We start from the raw sequence: 19,772 nt of genomic DNA, 5'->3' as shown, positions 1-19,772 counted from the left end.
TAAAATTTGTCTTTGAGCAAATGGTTAGCAATCTTTATGAACCTATGCTTCCTATCATTAACTAAGACTTTGCTTAGGGCCCAGAATTTTACAGGCTTTTATGGTTAGGGGAGGTTTCAATGGTTTGGGGAGGTTTTGGGGATTTAGGGGAATTTTTGTCCTAGGAAGTTTGAAGCTGAAGTTTGCAGCTCTGTATTAGTTCCTTTGGAGCTAAATAAGAAACAAGGGCTTGTAGTTAGTTGTCTTTTAACTCTTTCAGAGCTGAATAGGAAACCAGAGATTTATCATTGTCCTATTTTATCCTGCATCAATCCACTTCTAAAAGCCTCACTGTTCTCATCACTAAAGTGATGGTAATAACAGAATCTACCTCTTGAGGTTGTTGTGAGGGTTAGAAGCCTGTAAAATTCTGGGCCCTAAACAAAGTCTTAAAGAATGCTAACCATTTGCCCAAAGACAAATTTTAGGTATGTGAAACAAACCATGAATTCTGCTAGCATCTCCTCCTAAAACAAAGACAAACTTCTTTGATACACCCTCTTTTTTTTTTACATATACATAGATGTGCTTTTGCATATATATATATATATATATATGTATATCCCAAGTTTATGAAGACTTATTTATATAGCTTTTCTACAAAGGTTCATAATTTATAAATGTAACCTAATATTATATATACTGTATACACATTTGTCCCTTCTTTCCCACAGGCCACCATTTATTGAAAGACTTCTTGGGGCCAGGTACTAAACAAAGGTGCTTAATTGTCCCAAGGAGGTTGTCCTCAGACATGCTAAAACATCGCTCCACTAGTAGTAGTATTTGTAATGAAGTTTAGCAAGAAGAAGGAAGATCTCCACTTGAAGTATTATTTTTTTAACATAAAAAAATCTCTCATATTTCTATATCTTATGGATGCTAAGTAAACCTATTACCCTATTGAAAGAAAGGTCAGTGAGACTCTTAGAGGGTTCATATGTCTGGGTTTTCTATAAGACATGCATATTTTTAAATGCACGCAACTGCTACAGCATCTCTGGCCATTTTAAAGTGTTTTATAGACGGTCTTACTTAACAAGTAGGGAAGAGTCAGGTTTACCAATCTACATTAAAATGCAGATTGGTTTCAGCGTGAGCATTTTTCTTTCCAAAATGGCTGCCTTTGGCTTCATCTTGCTGTTACACATGTGTGTGGCACACTTGCGTGTGTGTGTGTGTGTGGGGGGTGTCATTATATCTATTTTCTAACATATGGATAGACTTGCATTAAAAACCTGTTTGGGGTTTGTACAATTTAAAAGAAGCTCAGCTTTACATTTAATTATACAGCTTTACATTTAATTATATTTCTATGTTCTGAATTATGAATGTGTGGATATCACTGTTTGTTTAAATATTTGATCATTTGGTTATATCTTAGAATATTCCAGAGGTGTATGTTTGTTGCTTTGTGATATTTTGCATTGGATTTTATTTGGGACTGTAATTAGATTATTAAAATGTCTTTTACGGTTTTCTTTTTATTCTAGGAGAGATTATTTAATGATTTTGAGACAAAGGTGAATAGAGTTATGATTTGAAGCAAAGGGAATGGAGCAAATAAAACCTGGTGTCTGGTTTACATTAAAACGTCTTTATTAACAAATTATTTGACCCAGCATCTGGGTCTAAAGTAGGGGCTCAGAGAACATGTGTAGCTTGATTGATCAGACAAGTAAATATCTGCTTTTTAAAATGCTAGTCTAATAATGATAAGGGTTTAAATGTGAATATTGAAAGCCACTGTGGATTTTTTTTTTTACTCTTCCCCCCCCTCCATGGGCAGGCACCAGGAATTAAACCCTTGTGTGGCAAGTTAGAACTCTGCCTGCTGAGCCACCGTGGCCTGCCCTGCTGTGGATTTTTGAAAAATGCATTCAACTTTGTATATTCTAGCTGTTTTTAATTTCTACATTGATTTAAAGTAAACACAGGGATCAGAAACTTGTCTAAAATAGCAGGAGATAGGTTAGTAATTACTGTTTGTAATGGGATAATTTGGAGCAGTGAATACTTTAATTAGAGGTGAATAGCTGTCAAGAGATGATGGTTCTTATTAGGTTCCCCAAATATGTACCTTTTTTGAATGCAAAGAAGGTGCTTATTATGCACAGGTTATCAGTTGAGGCTGATGTATTTGGGAAGGGTGTGAATGGTGTTAAAATGTTGGATTCCAAGTTAAAATAACAGATTTGGACAGCTACAATTACTTGACACCATAACTTTTCTATATAATATATTGTTGTGTAACTTTAGAAATTAGAAACAAATATTTAAGATGTGTTCCCAAAACATCTTACTGGATATTTCTTCAAAGACAAATCTGGACTTCTTTACCCTACAGAAAAACTATTCCAGTTGCTTAGGCAAGTTTTTTGTATAGGTCTAGCAGACAGAGCCGTAGGCTTCGGTATTTTTTCTGTGTTACTTCCTTTTACTTCTTGGCAAGCATGTTGTGAAGATTAGTAGTAGAAATGAAAAGTACTGGTGTAATAGTGTGGTCTCTTTTCAAAACACGTTGTACATGATATAAAGCTTGTTTCAAATGGGCTCTCTGTGTATAAGTATGTGTTAGTAGGGTTTTCTGAGTTTAGAGAATATTTATACATAAAGAATCCAGGCCTGCATTCATGTTATTGCTCAATTATGGTTCATATTTTAGAGAGTTTATGTCGGTAATGTGGTAGAACTATGGTTACTCTAAGAAACCTATTGCCATTTGTGTCAGATATTTCATAGCTTTTCTCTGTCAAGGTGAACACAGCTTGAAAAAAAAATAGTGGTGATTGATGGTATACTGATGAAAAGTGCTTGCATATGCCATTTTGATGCTGTGTTGGGAAATATTTTTAGGATTGTTATGGATAAGAAGATGGAGATTTTAAGTGCACAAGCTGTAAATCAATCCTGTGAGTCAAGATCACTTAATTTACATGGGGTAAGGAGGAGGAACAACACTACATTTTTACCTAGAGAAGAACTGTTAGCCTTTTATCATTCCCTTTTTGATAGGTTAACAGCTGTGGGTATTATTATTATTATACTGGATTGTTATTACTTGGGTACCTGAGGATCTGAAGGTATTGAGCAGAAGGAAATGTACAGGAAAATGGCAGAAAGATCTAGAGAATGAAGCACTTGAATGGAAAACAGGCAAAAGGAACAAATTATCAACAGTTTGAGAAAGAGATCTTGGAAATTATATTGCACATTCTTGAAAGTAATGAAGAAATTGGAGAATTTATTTGCTCATTTGTACCCATTTTCATTCCAAAAAGGATTCGAGACAAGATGGATGGGTTACTTATCTTGGAAACAGGGGTTTTAGATCAAGGTGAATGGAGGCGGAAGATGGGGAGAACCTGGATTTTTTATTGCTAAGTGCCCTCTTAATTTGAACTGTGAACCTGCTGCCATCTGCTAGAGGGAGTTTATTTCATCTCTTGGTTATATAATACGAAGTTGGGTAGATCAGTGGTGGACTGTATGCTCTTTTCAAATCCTGTCTCTAAGTATTGATATCTAATAAACATTTTCCAATAATATTTATCCATTCATTGTAAGTTCCTATGTCCTAATGAAAAATACATCGACTCAGTAATAATCTGTATATATATCTAAGCTTTTAGTATGTGATACGTCTTAATATCACTGTTACTATATGTATAAAGTAATATTTTACCTTGAAGTTCTAATTTAGACTAAAACTTGTATACTCTTTTTTTAGGACAGCCAGTAGAGGGGACTTCATGTTTTCTGCGGATCGTTTGGTAGGTGGAGGCTTTCCATATTCATTTCGTTGTTGTACCTAGTGACATAATCATAGTAGGGTAAGGAGCTTTTTTTGTTTGTTTGTTTTTTAGAGTGTTCTGGGGGTGAGAAAGATTGGTTCAAGAAACCATCATCTTGCTAGGCTTCTGAAGTGTTGTTTTCACTGTTAAATTAAACTCTGCCTCAATCCCTTTCACCTCAAAGCATTGCCCATGAACCCATTCCCTTTAGTCCTGAGGTGCCACTACCTCTTAAATGCATATTGGTAACCTGTTCTCAGCAACCTTTAATTGCCTCATTTTAGGGCAGTGAGAAGTATGCATTAAAAACAAATATATAAGGAGACCTAGTAATTACCCTTGTATCCAGCTAATGCACAAAGACTAATACCTTCCTGTAGTTTACATGGGGGTGTGTGTGTTTGTCTTGTCTTATCCTTACTATCCTGACGTGCAGAATACTAAGTCAGACTGTCTATGCTTTCCTCAGGGACTTCCTATTAAGGATTGACCAAGCACAATTCTATTTAGCTATTGTAATGTGAGAGGATTTCAGGCCAAATTTGTTTGTCTACAGGGTAAGCATTCTGTTTCTTTCTTGTATTTATATATGTGTGTGCTCAGTGCTTGGAATGAGGTTGATACATTTTCTGCTGTCATTATTTGTCCTCATACATTTGTAAAACACTTACTGAACTCATGGCACTGTGCGTCGGGCACCATGCTAGTCTGTGTTGGAGTGAAGAATATAGACAAGGTTTCTGCTCTTTTGAAACTTACAGTATAAATACTTTGTCAGTATTTATTTTATGAAAGAAAGAAAGAAATGTGGTTTATTAGCTTCTCAAATATAATTAGATAGTAAAAGATAGCTTAATAAAGAAAAGGAATGGCGAGAATAAAAAAGTCATGAAACTTTTCATTTAATTTTTCCCTGGGGAAATTTATCGAAAAGAGTATAGACGACTTTTCAATTTAAATATTCTTGGTTCAGAGATAAGTTTTATTTACAGTTATTTGAGCTTCCAGGACAGTAATAACCTTTTATTGCAGACCAAGGTAAATGCAATTGGAATTCTTGAGACAATACTTAGGTTATTCTGTCTTTTATGCTTTTATCAAAGCAAAGAAACAAGTTCAGGGAGGAAAGAACTTGTGTCTTAATGGCTACTGAGGGGAGAACACAGTAGTCTTGGTGTTCACTGGTAGAAACTGTTAACTCTTCCTCTTGCGTTCCTAATAGCCTTTTAAAGGTAAGTGGAAGTTATAGTCATGGTTATTATAAGATGCTTCCCTGAAAGCACAGGCATTGTATCTTGGAAAAAATAATAAGGACCCAGGCTGTGATGGTAATTTGAGACGATAGTAATTTGAACCTTTGTTCTCTGCATTTGGCTTTGAAAATCCTGCTATAGATTTTGGTGGGTGGAGTGGGGTAGGGTGGAGTGTCCAGGTGGTGGTGGCAAGGACCGAAGCTGTTTATGTTTCTAGTGTTGAGAATTTCTAATATGCTTCCTCTAGCACAAGGATCCCATTATAGTTGACATTAATTCTATTCTTAATTTGTCAGGATTGGCTTCCCTGGCCCTCAGATCCTGGAGTTCTTTATATTTTAGTTACTCTTCTTCTGTTTTTCTCTTCTACTGTAAGGCTTGAACACACTGCAGTTTCTATCCCGTGATGGTAGGGGATGGAGGTTGGGAGTTAGAGACTCTTAGTGTGGCTAGGAGGAGGAGATTTAGGCTCTTCAAAGAAGAGAATCCTCTTATGACCTTGTAATCTGCTCATAAGAAAGAAATCTCCATGAAGTGGGTGGCGAGCATGAATGTCCTCATGTGTGCATGCACCCATACACATACACAAACAATATTCATAAGGTTCCTGGGCCCTCTGTACGTTGTTGCAGGCTGACAAAGTGCTGGCCCATTTAGCATTGATCCTTTTAATGGCAACAGTGTTGTGTTACCAGAGCATGGGGCCTGGCACTTCTGCTGTTCCTGACTCTCAATCAATAATGTGATATTGATTGGGGAAAATGTGTATTGCAGACTCAGCCCTGTATTGTAGTAGGCTCTGATTGATCTTGGGCATAACTTGTCTGGTTTTTGGAATCTGTTCTTAGTGACTTTTTCCTCTCTACTTGACATCATGGCTGTTGGGAGACATTCTTTTGCCAAGAAGCCCCAGTACTATCTCTTGATTCACTTCATCTCTGTTTCAGTGAGCCTTTATTCTACCTAACCAAGATGGGAAGAATCAGAAAGATAAAAGTGGAAAATATTGCTTGGGTATGAGAGCATTTAGTCTAGCCATAATCTGCAGGGCTTCCTGACCTCTGAGCATTTCAATTGGGTCTTACTTCAAGTTCAGTGAATTGGTTTAGCCCATCTACTCATTTATTTCCTCACAAGAACTTTGAGGCTTTCTTTGCATTGTGGTGGGCCTTTCTTAAAAAGAATCTGGCTTAATTTCAAAGGTTCTGGACAGAGCAGAGCAGTTCTTACTGGATATTATTTCCAGAGTAACCAGAAGTATATTACTTCCAAGGGTGCCTGCCATGACTCTTGTCACATGCTATAGTTTTGCAGTTTTCATAATAGAACCTGGACTGATTGAATGAGAATCAGAAGGTATACTTGAGCCTTTTGGTGACTATCATATGTTTAACAGAGGGTGGATACCTAGCAGCAAGCAGCCTGGCATTTGGAGAATCCTTGCATCTAACAGGTGATAGGGCCCATTTTCCTACCTCTAAAAGCTGAAGCCTTGCCTATTGTGCTTCTGACTTTCTGTTCAGCTTCTGAAGTTAACAGCTATCAGGACATTCTCAGCAGGTACTCAACTTATTCTTCCTTTGATCCTCCAGATCAGACTTGTTGTAGAAGAGGGATTGAATCAGCTGCCATATAAAGAATGCACGGTGACCACTCCAACAGGTAACCAGAACTGTTACTCTCATATTTTTCTCAAAGATTTTGAGATGGAATTAGGGGAAAAGCAGTCAGAGTAAAGTCTATATGCAAAATGAGAAGTCTAGATGGAGCTGTTCTTTTTAACATCTTAAACGCAGAGACATTTAGTAAGGAAATCTATGTGGGTGACTTTTTGTTAATGGCTTGGCTTGTCAATTCAAATTAAAGGTTAATAAATATCCTTTAGCATGCAGGTGTTGCCTCTGATGATGGCACATTAGGACCAGAGTAAAGAACTGCTGATAGCTTGTCTTCACCTTTGTGTGGAGATTGGTTTGGCATTGAAACTCCAGGACTGGAAAAAAAACAACCAAAAATGATGAGAATTGAAGAAGATATTTTGTTATACTCTTTAATAAAAAACAGCCATAGATCCTTTTATGGAGTGACTTGTGCCTCCCCCCCCCCCAAAGACATTTTAAAGTCGTAACCTATGGTCTTGTGAATGTGAGCATATTTACAGATAGGCTCTTTGAAGATGTTATTAGTTAACGTGAGGCCAAAGTGGAGCAGGGTGGACCCATAATCCAATATGATAGTTTCCATGTAAGCAGAGGAAATTTGTACACGGTAAGACAGAGAAAGAGAGATAGCCACGTGATGGAGACAGAGACTGAGTTATATCATGGATTGCTGGCAAGCCACTGCGGAGATTGGTTTGGCATTGAAACTCCAGGTAAAAACTCCAGGACTGGAAAAAAAAACAACCAAAAATGATGAGAATTGAAGAAGATATTTTGTTCTACTCTTTAATAGAAAACAGCCATAGATCCTTTTATGGAGTGACTTGTGCCCCCCCCCCCCAAAGACATTTTAAAGTCGTAACCTATGGTCTTGTGAATGTGAGCATACTTACAGATAGGATCTTTGAAGATGTTATTAGTTAACATGAGGCCAAAGTGGATCAGGGTGGACCCATAATCCAATATGATGGTTTCCATGTAAGCAGAGGAAATTTGTACACGGTAAGACAGAGACTACAGACTTCAGAAGAAGGATAGCCCTGTCAACATCATGTTTTTGTACTTCTAGCCTCCAACCAGACAATAAATTCCTGTTGCTACTAGTCTGTGGTGCTTTGTGACAGGAGCCCTAGCAAACCAAGACAGATCTCTTTTTTAGTTGTGAAATTATGATTTGGTTCTTTAGTAAATAATGGAAAACTGCTTAATTCAAAGTATTGACTTTATGAAAATTGAGGACTGACCGTGCTTCATCAAAATTAACACAAATTTAGGATAATGCCAAAGATTGAGCAGGTCTTGGTAACTACTTCAGCCTCTGTTTTGGTTTGCTAAAGCTGCGGCAGTGCAATATACTAGAAATGGGTTGGTTTTTTCAATGTAGATCCACGAGGTTACAAAATTTACAATTCTAAGGCCGTGGTAATGTCCATATTAAGGCATCAACCAAAGAGGATCTCTTCATTGAAGAAAGGCGGATGGCATCCGGGGTTCCTTTGTCACAGGGAAAGCTGTTTGCTAGTCCTTTGCTCCTGGTTTCCGTTGCTTTTAAGTTCCATGTATCCTTGCTTGCTTCTCCAGGGACACCTCCCTGAGCTCTGTCTGTCCTGCATGTTTTCGCTTAGTGTCTCCAGGGTGTTTCTGTCTCTCTGTGTCCTTTATTGGTTTCAGCTCTCTGCTCTGTCTGTTTTTCTGTCTTTATTTTCTTCATAGAGGACTCCAGTAAAAGGATTAAGACCCACCTTGAATTGGGTGGGTCACATCTCCTTGGAAACAGCCTAATCAAAAGATTCCACCCTCAGTGGGTCTGCACCCACAAGGATGGGCTAAAGTAACATAGGCTTTTCTGGGGTACATAGCAGATTCAAGCCAGCACAGCCTCTCCTGTTTTTAAGGCAGAATTGAGGTTCATACAAACGGACAAAATAAAGAGGCACTCTTCTTTGGCTCATAGTGGGGTCCCATTTTGAATTAATGGGGTTTATAGCATTCTCGGATTGCAATGATTTTCCACTGAGTTCAATTTGAGGAACATGTGTGTGAATATCATGTTATACTATTTCCTATTCACACTTGATGAAATCCCCTTTCCCAGTTATCCCCACAGGTTTCTTATGAAGAATTAAGACAGGTTTTAAAAAGCATGACTAGTTTCATTACTTTCACAGGTAACCTAAGGCATTATCCAGTGTGTATGGAGAAGGGTTGCTCTGTGTCTATCTACTTGAAACCATAGGCACCTTATAAAAAATAGGTTGCTCCAATGATGGAAGATAATTTTTTTTTGGTTTTATTCCTCCTTAACAGGGTACAAGTATGAAGGAGTGAAATTTGAGAAGGGAAATTGCGGGGTCAGCATAATGAGAAGCGGTACGTTTGCATGTGCCTGATTTTGTTTCTTCTTGCGTGCACAGAAACAGTTGCTATTTTCCAGGAGAGAAGCAGCTTTGTCTGTGATATTTGCAGCCTGCTTTAGTTTAAATCTCACCACCTGTGTTGTCTCTCCTCGTGGTGCCTTGGAGTCAAGGGTGGTGTGTTTCTGAGTTTGGCTAATTTCAACTGCAGAGCATCTTCCCTAGTGGCCTGTCCCCTTTGGCAACCCAGACTTTCAAAGAGCTGCAGAGTGGGATGGAAGGATAGTAGGCTGGTGATGCTGTCTGAGGGAGAACAGGGCAGTTTGAAGGCTGAAGGAGGATGGTGTAAAACTCAGCTGTATAGAACTTTGAGTTCCTGACTAAAGGAAATATTTGTTTTATTTTTGTTGTAGGGAACAGTCCTGTTCTGACAGGAGCCGGACTAGATGACTTGTTGAATATTTTTCAACTTTATGTTTGATAAGTATATGACCATGTTGCAAAAGCACGTAACGATCATTAACTCAAGGTGTTCCTAATTTCTGGTCTTATAAATGTATTTGTGTTTGAGTCCAACTGATTACTCTTCTAAACTATCCTTTGTGCGATCAAAACACGTCTGTAATTAAAACCTGTACATGGGGATGATTATTTATATTTAGCAATTTAATTAATTGTTTCTATACAGGTGTCAAGATATAATGAAGGCCCTACTCTTGCACTAAAAACATGAATTATTATTTTTAAATAAAAATTCCTTTTTCTTCTCTGGCTATAAGGTTCTCTTTGTGAACCATTGAATACTTTAAATAAAATAGGGGGTTCTATTTTTATAAAAGAAGTTTTATAAAAATTACTAGATAGTGATATGATTCTCAGGATAATGCTATTCAACCTTTTAAAATTGGTGAAGAAAATAAAGATGGGCATTTAGGTACAATTTCCTTTGTTTTCAGTTCTTTTTCTTCCCTAAAGGCAGCTTTTTCAAAGGGTGGTCCTTGCACTCCTGGTATATAACAGATGATTTGAGATGATGCACAGAGTTGTTTTAAACCTTAATAGCTATTAATTTTTACATATATTAGAAAGAAACGGGTTTTATGTTTTTAGTAGTGTTGTAAAGTTTCCTCTTAAAATAAATGTAAATTCCTGGTGCCTGCCCATGCAGAAATAAATAAATAAATAAATAGATTTAAAGTATAACAGTTAATTTAAAGAAAAATACTGAGTAAATAATTATACAGGTAGAATTCTGATATGGCCTAAAATCTTGGAGATCGTATGAGAATCATTAGCTTTTGGTAAACACTTCCTTAAAGCAATTTAGACTCAAAAAATAGTCCTGTGTTCAGAAACCATGGGTGTGGTGGTGGTTATTGCAGTTCTCTACCATGGGGAGAGAGAAAAATGTGTTACTTTTTGCTGTTTGCTAGCAGGGTCCGTGCCATAGAACTCATTGCTAGTGATGTCAGTTGATGCCACCTTGATGTAAAAGGAGGCCCTTTGGTGTTCAAGCCTCTATTCTTCCGTAAATTTTTTGTTTTTTTCAGATGAAAGTGATATTATTACATAAGTTGTGTACCAAGTTTAGGCAGTATAAAGGTTTCTTTAAAATAACAAGAATAAAAATATTGCTGATATTAAAAAAGAAAACAAAACTCAGGGAGTAGCTTAATGAAATCCCCCTTTTTTCCCTGTCATCATGGAAACACAACAGTTCTAAGCTTGTAAGCCATCAATCAAAATTGCTTATTCAAGTTTCATTGGCCATCACTTGACCTAGTGTCATTAACCAGCCCTAAATATAAGCATGAACATATCAGAAGTAAAAGCTGTTTAATTGCTTCCTTCTTGACAGTGTCATTTTAGTATTAATGACTGTCACGGACTTTGCATTGGCCTTCTTTTGGACTTTTATTTTCTCTCCCACAAACCATTTTTTCCTTCTTTTTAAATTTTTTCTGCAAGGTGAGGCAATGGAGCAAGGTTTACGAGACTGCTGTCGATCCATACGAATTGGAAAGATCCTGATCCAGAGTGATGAGGAGACACAAAGAGCCAAAGTGTATTATGCCAAGTTTCCCCCAGACATTTACCGGAGAAAAGTCCTTCTGATGTATCCAATTCTCAGTGAGTGACTTGAGTTTAATTTGTAATCTTTTGGTTAGGATTTAAACTCTGCTTATTACCTCTCTCTCAGGTATCCTTATATAAAGGCAAAAACTGCTTCTAATATTGTTTTCCTCAGTTGGATTTAGAGTTGCCCTGGGTATCTCACTGGAAATTTTTTTTTCAAATGTAATTTTATTGAGATATATTCATACACCATACAGTCCATCGAAAATATACCATCAGTGGTTCACAGTATTGTCACATGGTTGTGCAACCATCACCATGATAAATCTTAGAACATTTGCCAGAAAAAGAAATAAAAAGAAAAATCAAAAACCCCAAACATCCTATACCTCTTATCCAGCCCCCCTTATTGACCCTTAGTATTGCATTCCACCCAATTTAAAGACGTACAGTAAAAGTAAGTTAAGTAAGACACTGTAGTATTGTCGGAAATAGCTATATAGATCAGTAGAATAGCATGAAACATTGAGAAGTAGATCCATACAAACACGGGCAACAGGCTATTTTTTCTGTATAGCTATACAATCATCATCAAAGATAAGGGCTACTGGATTACAGCTCAGCAATTTCCAGTTATTCTAATACACTAGAAACTAAAAACAAATGTCTATATAATGAGTCAGTAGTTATAATTATTTGTAAAATCCAAATTTCTCCATTACACTTCCTCCCTCTCGTGTTATCATTCTCTGAATCTTCAGGGATTTCTGAGCAATGACCATTTTAACTTCTTCATGCTGGAAGAGGGTGTTGACCCTATAGGTTAGAGGTATGAAACTGATCGATACCTTGGAGAGACTGATACCTCTGGGTTTTCTGGGCTTATCTGGCCTAGGAATAATCTAGAAGCCTTAAGTTTCTGAAAAAATGAATTTTCTAGGTAAAACATTTTATAGAGTCTTAGATCGAGCCCAGGGTATTCTTTAGGGTTTTTAGGAATACTATTGGTTGGGGCTTGGCATAGTGTGACGATTTGCAATATATCTTGCTGAAGCTTGCATAAGGCTAACATCCAGAATGCCCTCTCAACTCTATTTGAAATCTTTTAGCTGCTGAAACTTTATTTTGTTCTATTTGTTTTCCTCCAAATTTTGGTTACGATCACTGGAGAATTTTTATTGTGTGATAACAGACTATACATTAGGGCCATGGTGGCTCAGCAGGCAGAGTTCTCCCCTGCCATGCCCGAGACCCAGGTTCGTTTCCTGGTGCCTGCCTATGTGGAAAAAAAATGAAAGACTGTACATTAGTCAAATTATATTAGCTTCAAAGAACTCTGTCTTGCAGTGAACACAATGAAGCAAAGGACGTATGAGGCAAAATATATAGAATGTAGAACATTGAAACATGTCCCTTCTTTAACCAATTGAGTACAGCAGTGATTTTTGCAAAGATTTATCCTCTTGGAGGTAATATTTTTTCTCCTCCTCTGTTCTGTTTAATAAGTTATTCAGATCACAATGGTATGGTTTCCCAAGGGTGGGTTTAATTTTTTTTCTTTTTTTGCATGGACAGGCACCGGGAAACATGGATTTAATTTTAATATTTCAAATATTGCATGTATTTAGAACTTATGCATTGATAACTGAAAAGCATATGTGTCATGTCCGTAACTGAAAATAACATCATTGATAAGGAACAGGCACCTGCAAACCATGCTTTGCCTTGTGATGTTTTATGTTAGATTGCTAAACTGTCCTTACTTCAAAAACATCTTGAGATAAATGATAAAGTTGGTAATGCATTTGGTTATCATCTGATTTCAGGCACAGGAAATACTGTAATTGAAGCCATAAAGGTTCTTATAGAACATGGAGTTCAACCTAATGTTATTATCCTACTCAGTCTGTTCTCTACTCCTCATGGTGAGTTCAGAATGGGACAGTAACTGGGCTCCAGGTGGTCATGGGATGGGTGAGGGTGTACCGGTCTAGCGTCTAATCCTGTGGAAAAATTTATTTGCTTCCACATTAGATCAAAATCTAATTTTCTTAGTTAAAACTTACATTTGTCATTTCTAAGCTTGGTCATAGTCTTTTACACCATTCTAATGTTCAAATTCAAATGGAGAAGTATGAATTGACCCCTTTGAAGGAGATTGCAATTGTTTTCCTGGTGGCCCTGTTTGGGTAGGGCCTGCAAATGATTTAAAAGTCCACAGTTCCCGTGATTCCCCACTTGAGCCTGAGAACTGCTCCCAACCAGCAAGAAACTTGAGATTCTGGCTAGCCCGGTGATCTTCATGAAGCAAGCTTTGCAGTGTGGGTGGAAAGCAGTTTATTAAGGTAAACTTCTGCTCAAAGGGTATGGAAGTAGAATTGTGTATTCTCCATTTCCTGAGAAAATTATATCTAATTTAAGACCCTAGTTCTTTGCCATATAATCTAGGAATATTGTGTTGAAAATTTATACGCTCTTTGGAACATATCCTAAGAACATAATCATAGATGTATGTAAAAATTTAGTTTCTTAATTGTTCATTGTAGAGTTATTTAGTATACGAAAAAATTGGAAAGTATGTAAGTGACCAAGAATAAGAAATGAATTATATATATTTATATATTCATAGTCAAAGATGTAATATTATATAATCATTAAATATTATGGTTTTGAAAAATATTTAATAACATAAAAATGTATGTGGTATACTGTTTGACTACATTTATATAAAATGCAAATATAAATAAATATATAGAGATGGATAAAAATGTTTGATAGAAATAGATTAGTGGTTTGGGCTAGAGAAGGGTACAGGGGCTGAGAAGTGACTAGAGGAGTATATAGGTCTTTTTATGCATTGATGAAAATGTTCTAGAATTGATTGTGGTGATGAATGCACAACTCTGAATATAATAGAAGACATTGATTATACACTATGGATTGTGTGGTATGTGAATTCATCTCAATAAAACTTCTTTAAAAAATGTATGCGGTAAATGTAAAAAGCAGGATAAAAATAACAGTATTAGAATGGTGTAAAATATTATCCACACTAAGAGATGACAAATACAAATTATGACTGTTATGACTCCAAAATCAAATGTGGATTTAACATGGAACCAAATAAAGCCTCAGGATGAGAGGCTAGAGAGATTGACAGGGTTATTTCAATTTTGTTTTTAAAATGTACGTACAACATTAATGGTGGTTATCTTAGGAATGGTGGGATTCTAGGTGATTTTCGTTTTCTTTTTAATTTAAAAATATTTTTCCAGATATTCTATAATGAATTTGTATTTGTTTCATAATTGAGAAGAGAATGGAAATATATAGCTTCTAACTAAGGTGCTTCCTCATATCCAAGATTTTAACTCTTAGCCAACCGTGAAGAGGCTACATGTTATCTCATTGGGAAGGCTTCTTTCAGTAGGCCTTTGTATAGGAATTGTGGTCCTTTCTGATTACTTGCGCTCTCTCAACCAAAAATTACCAAAGTTCAAATGTCAATGGTGACAAAGGGTGGGTTGCCTAGTCATCCATTTATATATAATATACTGGGATTGAAAACATTGAGACAACCAAAACATATAGCGATTTCTGTCTTTGGGAATAGAAAATTAACCTCTTTAATATTGAATTAGAAGGCTTCCTTTAGTCCTAATAGTATACATTAGAATAATATGTTATTCTTTGACATTTAGCATTTAGCTTTGCCATTTAGCACAAAATCTTATGTGGTAGTCTTGCTATGGCTTTTCAGTTTGATTGGGATCCCTGCCAATCCTAATTCCTTTTATCCCCCTACCCCCTTTCCCAAAGCTGGAGTCATAATTTCTAAAAAGCTAGCTTGCTCTAACACACCAAAGAAGTTTTCATGCTCGTTTCAGAGTCCCAGTTGGGAAACCATCATCTTGTGTATGATCTTTTTTTTCCAGAAAAGAACTGTATTTTCTCTATTCCAGCCATCTTTAAAATAAAACGAAGCCAAAAAAAATGCTCTTCAGGGATAACATTGCTAACTACATTTTTCAAGTCTTGAATGTAAATCAGTTTGATTCTAAGAGTTTCTTATTAGTGAGTCATCATAGTCTTGACTACTGTCAAAGCATTTCTGATGTTAAACATTAAACAAGCTAAATAGAGATTAACTGAGACTGAGTAGGTACCCAAAGGGCATTACTCTCTGTCCTCTGTCAATATTAGACCATAAAATTCCTGAATTCCAACTAATGCTGCCAAAAAATCCTAGCGTAACAACAATTTTCCTTTTATTTTTTGAAGGTGCCAAATCAATCATTCAAGAGTTTCCAGAGATCACAATTTTAACTACTGAAGTTCATCCTGTTGCACCTACACATTTTGGACAGAAATACTTTGGAACAGACTAAGTTATTGAAGGAAAATGAATTACCTTGTTTACTATTATAGTTATGTTTTGAGTTTCTACTTGTTTTACTAATTTGTTTGAAGAATGGCAGAGAAAATTATGTTAGAGATGCTTTTTAATTTTGTAAGTGGATGTAGTGAAAAGGAAATATTTGAGGCTTAATTATTTGGTTATTTCCTTGATCGTTAGCACCAAATTCAGTGAGGTATATACAACTTCTAGAGAAGATAGAAATTTTAATAATATGCTTATGCAAATAGCGGGACTATCAGTACATTGAAATTGTTCCTTAATCTGTAAACTGATCAGTTTAGAGGTTGCTTGCAGTCACATATATAACCTAAGTGAGAGTCCATTTTTGGCCCACTATAGTTTGCATTTTGTTTAGTTTTGCTTTTAACTCTAGGAGGTTATGTTCCTATAGCTGTTGTCACTTTCCTCTGCTCTTTACCTTCCCAATACTGTACATGCTGGGAACTTGAAGAGAAGCAAAAAATTCTTCTTGGAATTTTATATTTCCATTATTTCAATTGACAGACCCAGAATGTTAACTCTTCAAGTACGGCCATTATGTTTTTCTCGACTCATTTCTCGAATGGTGCATTGTTGGTAGGTGCCTTGCCAAGCAATGCTGTAGTGAAGAAGATGATGGGACATTTTCAGGAATTGGAACTGTAACATCAGCTTACAGAGATTGAACCAGGAATGTCAGGATGCTGACAAGAGAGAGCTAAGTACTGTAATGTCATCAATCCTCTAGAAAGGAATTGGTGGGTTTTCTTTTTTCTTTTTGAGATTTGGGGAACAGGGTGGTTTCTGCTGGGTTTTGTGGCCAATGTGAATTTAAAGGCTTCATTTTTATTTGGATGTTTTGACTAGAGAAGTCTTTGGTTTGGAAATTAGTTATTTTGCAGATTTGTCAACTGTCGATATTTTAAAATGGTAAAAAAAAAAAAATACTGTGCTTTAAGAAAGATTCCTGAGATTTCTGTGTTCATATTTAGGCTTCTGAAAGAGAGAGAAAGTTTTAGAAACCAATGCTTGTGTTCTGAAACCTGCTTGTAAAACCCCAATCTTACTTTACATTGATATTAAAACATTTTAACAGTGGTGACTGGCTGATTACTTGATTAATTATACTCTCATAGAACCACAGGCAGCTCTTGTAGAGCAGGAGGCTGTGTGTTAGGAGGAACCAAAGCTGATGAAAGTCAGGAAAGGTTGAGGAAGAGGAAGAAAAGCCTGTGATTCCAGGACTACATTTTCCTTTTGGAGTCTAAGAATATTAGAAAGACTGTACCATATTTTCCATTTATTTATTTATTTTTATTTATTTATTTATTCCTATGGCAGATATACCTTCAATTTCTATTCAAGATGATAAAAAATCTTAATTTTGTGTAAAAGGAAATTAAAAGTAAAAATCTAAATATCTGAATATAGCTGTATGCCAAAATAAACCAGACTTGTAAGTTATAATTTTATAAGTTACAAGTACCCAATTTTGTGTCTTCCAAGGAGGCTCTGTCAGTAATGACCTTCTGCATTTTAGATCAACAACTCTAAGGCAAAAGCAATTGCATAAAATTAGAATCTCTCTGAAATGAACTTTAACAGATTGGAATTTTAAACACATTTCTCTTATCAATAACAAACTATTTTACACATAAAATACCTTCTGTAAAGAGGCTCTGGTGGATGGCACATCAATTACAGAGAGACATTAGTGTAATTTTATAAATAGGTTCCATCTCCAGGACTTGGGGTTTCTTTTTTTATTGTGAAATGTAACATATATACAAAAAAACCAATACCTTTCCAAGTACATTTTAACAAGTAGTCACAGAACAGATTTTAAAGTTTGGTATGGGTTACAATTCCACGCTTTTTCATATTTTCTTCTAGCTGCTCCAAGGCACTGGAGACCAACAGAAATATCAATATAATGATTCAGCAGTCATATTAATTTGTTAAATCCTATCTTCTCTATTATACTCCTCCTTCTCTTTAAATAACATATACATAAAAGCAATAAATTTAAAAGTACATCACAACAATGAGTTGTAGAAAATTTCAGAGTTTGGTATGAGTTACAATTTCACAATTTTAGGTTTTTATTTCTAGCTGCTCTAAGGTACTGGAAGCTAAAAGAAATGTCAATATAATTACTCAGCACTCTTACTCATTTGTTAAACCCGGTTTTTTCTGTATAACTCCACCATCACCTTTGATCTTTCTCCCACTCTTGAGGGGTATTTGGACTATGCCCTTTCCAACTTTTTCATGTGGGAAGGGGCTGTCAATAATATGGGATGGGGGGATGGAACTAGTTGATGTTCTGGAAGGGCTGACCCCTCTGCATTTCAGGACTTAATCTGGTCCAGGGACCCATCTGGAGGTTCCCTTTATTTTTAAAGATTGGTATATAATCAAACTGAGATTAATTGATAGATTACTCGTATTGCAGTTCTTTCACGGCAAATGTTGCTTTCAAGTTCTTACTGAAATTTACATTTATTCTTGTCAGTTAAAATTTACAATGGGTGCACGGGTGGTTCAGTGGTAGAATGCTCGCCTTCCATGCAGGACCCGGGTTTGATTTCCTGGACCATGCACTCCCCCAGAAAAAACAAAAAAACAAAATTTACAGTGTGAATTTTATTTGTTACTGATTACCAGAAGCTGTAACTAAAGTCCACTAAAGCCAAAATCTTTATCTCCCTATTACAGAAAAGATGTGAACCAGCAAGTTTGACTGGAGACCAGATCTGCTTTATATTGATGCATTGAATTTGTGGAAAGGTGATGCCTATCACTGCTGGAATCAGTAAAAATCTAAAGATTTTTAGTATTTTTTGAGTTAATGCTTATGCTAGGTCTTCATTATTTTGTTTGAAATGACTTTCCAGAACATCTGTCAAATTCCTTTTCAAGTGTAGGTATAAAACCACATTTCAGACAAATTATTTTTATATCATTAGCCTTGTTAGATTTAATGTCTCCGTTCTTTTACATCAGTGAACATGACCAGGAATTGACTGCATTTGGTTTCCACATGGAGGTCCTAGCATAGACAGTAGGAATTATTCACTAGGGTCATAGTTCCCACTGATTTTGACCTACACCCCCCTGTAGGTTTCAAGAAAAATTATAACTACCATGTCTTCTGAAATTTGAGTCTTGGAAAATGGAGCATTATAAGTAAGTTTAATCATTTGCAGTACTCTTTGCACCTGGGAAATTTTCTAAATTTTTCTAATCTTGACATAAGATTAACAGAATATTCAAACAAGATTATTTTAATGACATGAACTTCAAAGCAATATAAACTATATTGATTCCTTATTGAAGAAAGAAACTATAACACAATAAAAATGACATTCAAATGGCATAAAGAGGGGTTCTCCAAATTGAGTGTGCGTCAGTATAACCTGGAGGGCTATAGAATTCTGAGCTCCACCCCCAGAGTTTCTAATTCATTAGGTCTGGGATAGGGCCCAAGGATTGGCATTTCTAACAAGTCCCCAGGTGATGCTGATGTTGCCGGTCTGGGGACCATTCTTTGATTTCAGATATTTTTTCTTTTCTAAAATAAGCATGTCCTGATATAAATTTCCCTATAAACACTGATGTAGTTGTATACCACAAATTTTTATATGTTGTATTTCTTTCATTCTCGTCAAAATACTTTCATTTCCCTTTTGAGTTCTTCTTTGACCCAGGTTTATTTAGAAGTATGTTAGGTTTTAAATATTTATAGGATTTTCCAAATTTATTTATTACTGATTTCTCATTTAACTCCATTATGGAATATACTTCATATGATTTGAGTCCTTTTAAATTTATTGAGACTTGTTTTGTGGCCTAGAATATGGTCTCTTGGTTAATCTGTACTCTTGAAAAGTTTGTATCCAACTGTTGGGTGGAGTGATCTATAAGTGTCAGTTGGGTCTAGTTAATTGTTAGTGCTGTTCAAGTCTTCTATTTCCTTACTGATTTTCTGTCTGCTATCAATTATTGGAAGTGTTGAAATCTCTGACTAAAATTGTGGAGTTGTCGTTTCTCCTTTACGTTTTATCAGCTTTTGTTTTATGTGTTTTGAAACTTTGTTGTTAGGTGCATAAACTTAGGTTGTTGTGTCCTCTTGAAGGATTGACCCATTACATTAGGAAATGTGTCCTTTTGTCTCTGATAGTGTGTATTGCTCT

General features: G+C 36.0%; 1 protein-coding gene across 6 annotated transcripts in view; it reads left to right on the top strand.

Moving 5' to 3' along the window:
- The window catches only part of UPRT (uracil phosphoribosyltransferase homolog), a 33,470-nt gene extending 16,797 nt beyond the window's left edge, over window positions 1–16,673 (top strand). Inside the window, exons 2-8 of one of the 6 annotated variants that reach the window (XM_077146097.1) lie at window positions 3,770–3,812; window positions 6,679–6,748; window positions 9,055–9,117; window positions 11,070–11,231; window positions 13,004–13,102; window positions 15,459–15,604; window positions 16,178–16,673. In XM_077146097.1, coding sequence (XP_077002212.1) covers window positions 3,770–3,812; window positions 6,679–6,748; window positions 9,055–9,117; window positions 11,070–11,231; window positions 13,004–13,102; window positions 15,459–15,565 — 544 coding nt within the window. In that variant the 3' untranslated portion in view covers window positions 15,566–15,604; window positions 16,178–16,673. Of the gene's footprint in view, window positions 1–713; window positions 869–3,769; window positions 3,813–6,678; window positions 6,749–9,054; window positions 9,118–11,069; window positions 11,232–13,003; window positions 13,103–15,458 lie in introns of all 6 variants that reach the window. The other 5 variants (XM_077146095.1, XM_077146100.1, XM_077146094.1 and 2 more) reach the window with 5 other exon arrangements.
- The last annotated feature ends 3,099 nt before the right edge of the window (window positions 16,674–19,772 follow it).

This window comes from Tamandua tetradactyla, chromosome X (assembly GCF_023851605.1).
Source record: "Tamandua tetradactyla isolate mTamTet1 chromosome X, mTamTet1.pri, whole genome shotgun sequence".
Lineage (NCBI taxonomy): Eukaryota > Metazoa > Chordata > Mammalia > Pilosa > Myrmecophagidae > Tamandua > Tamandua tetradactyla.
The sequence above is the reverse complement of the archived record's forward strand: the minus strand, read 5'-3'. Positions and strand labels throughout refer to the sequence as shown.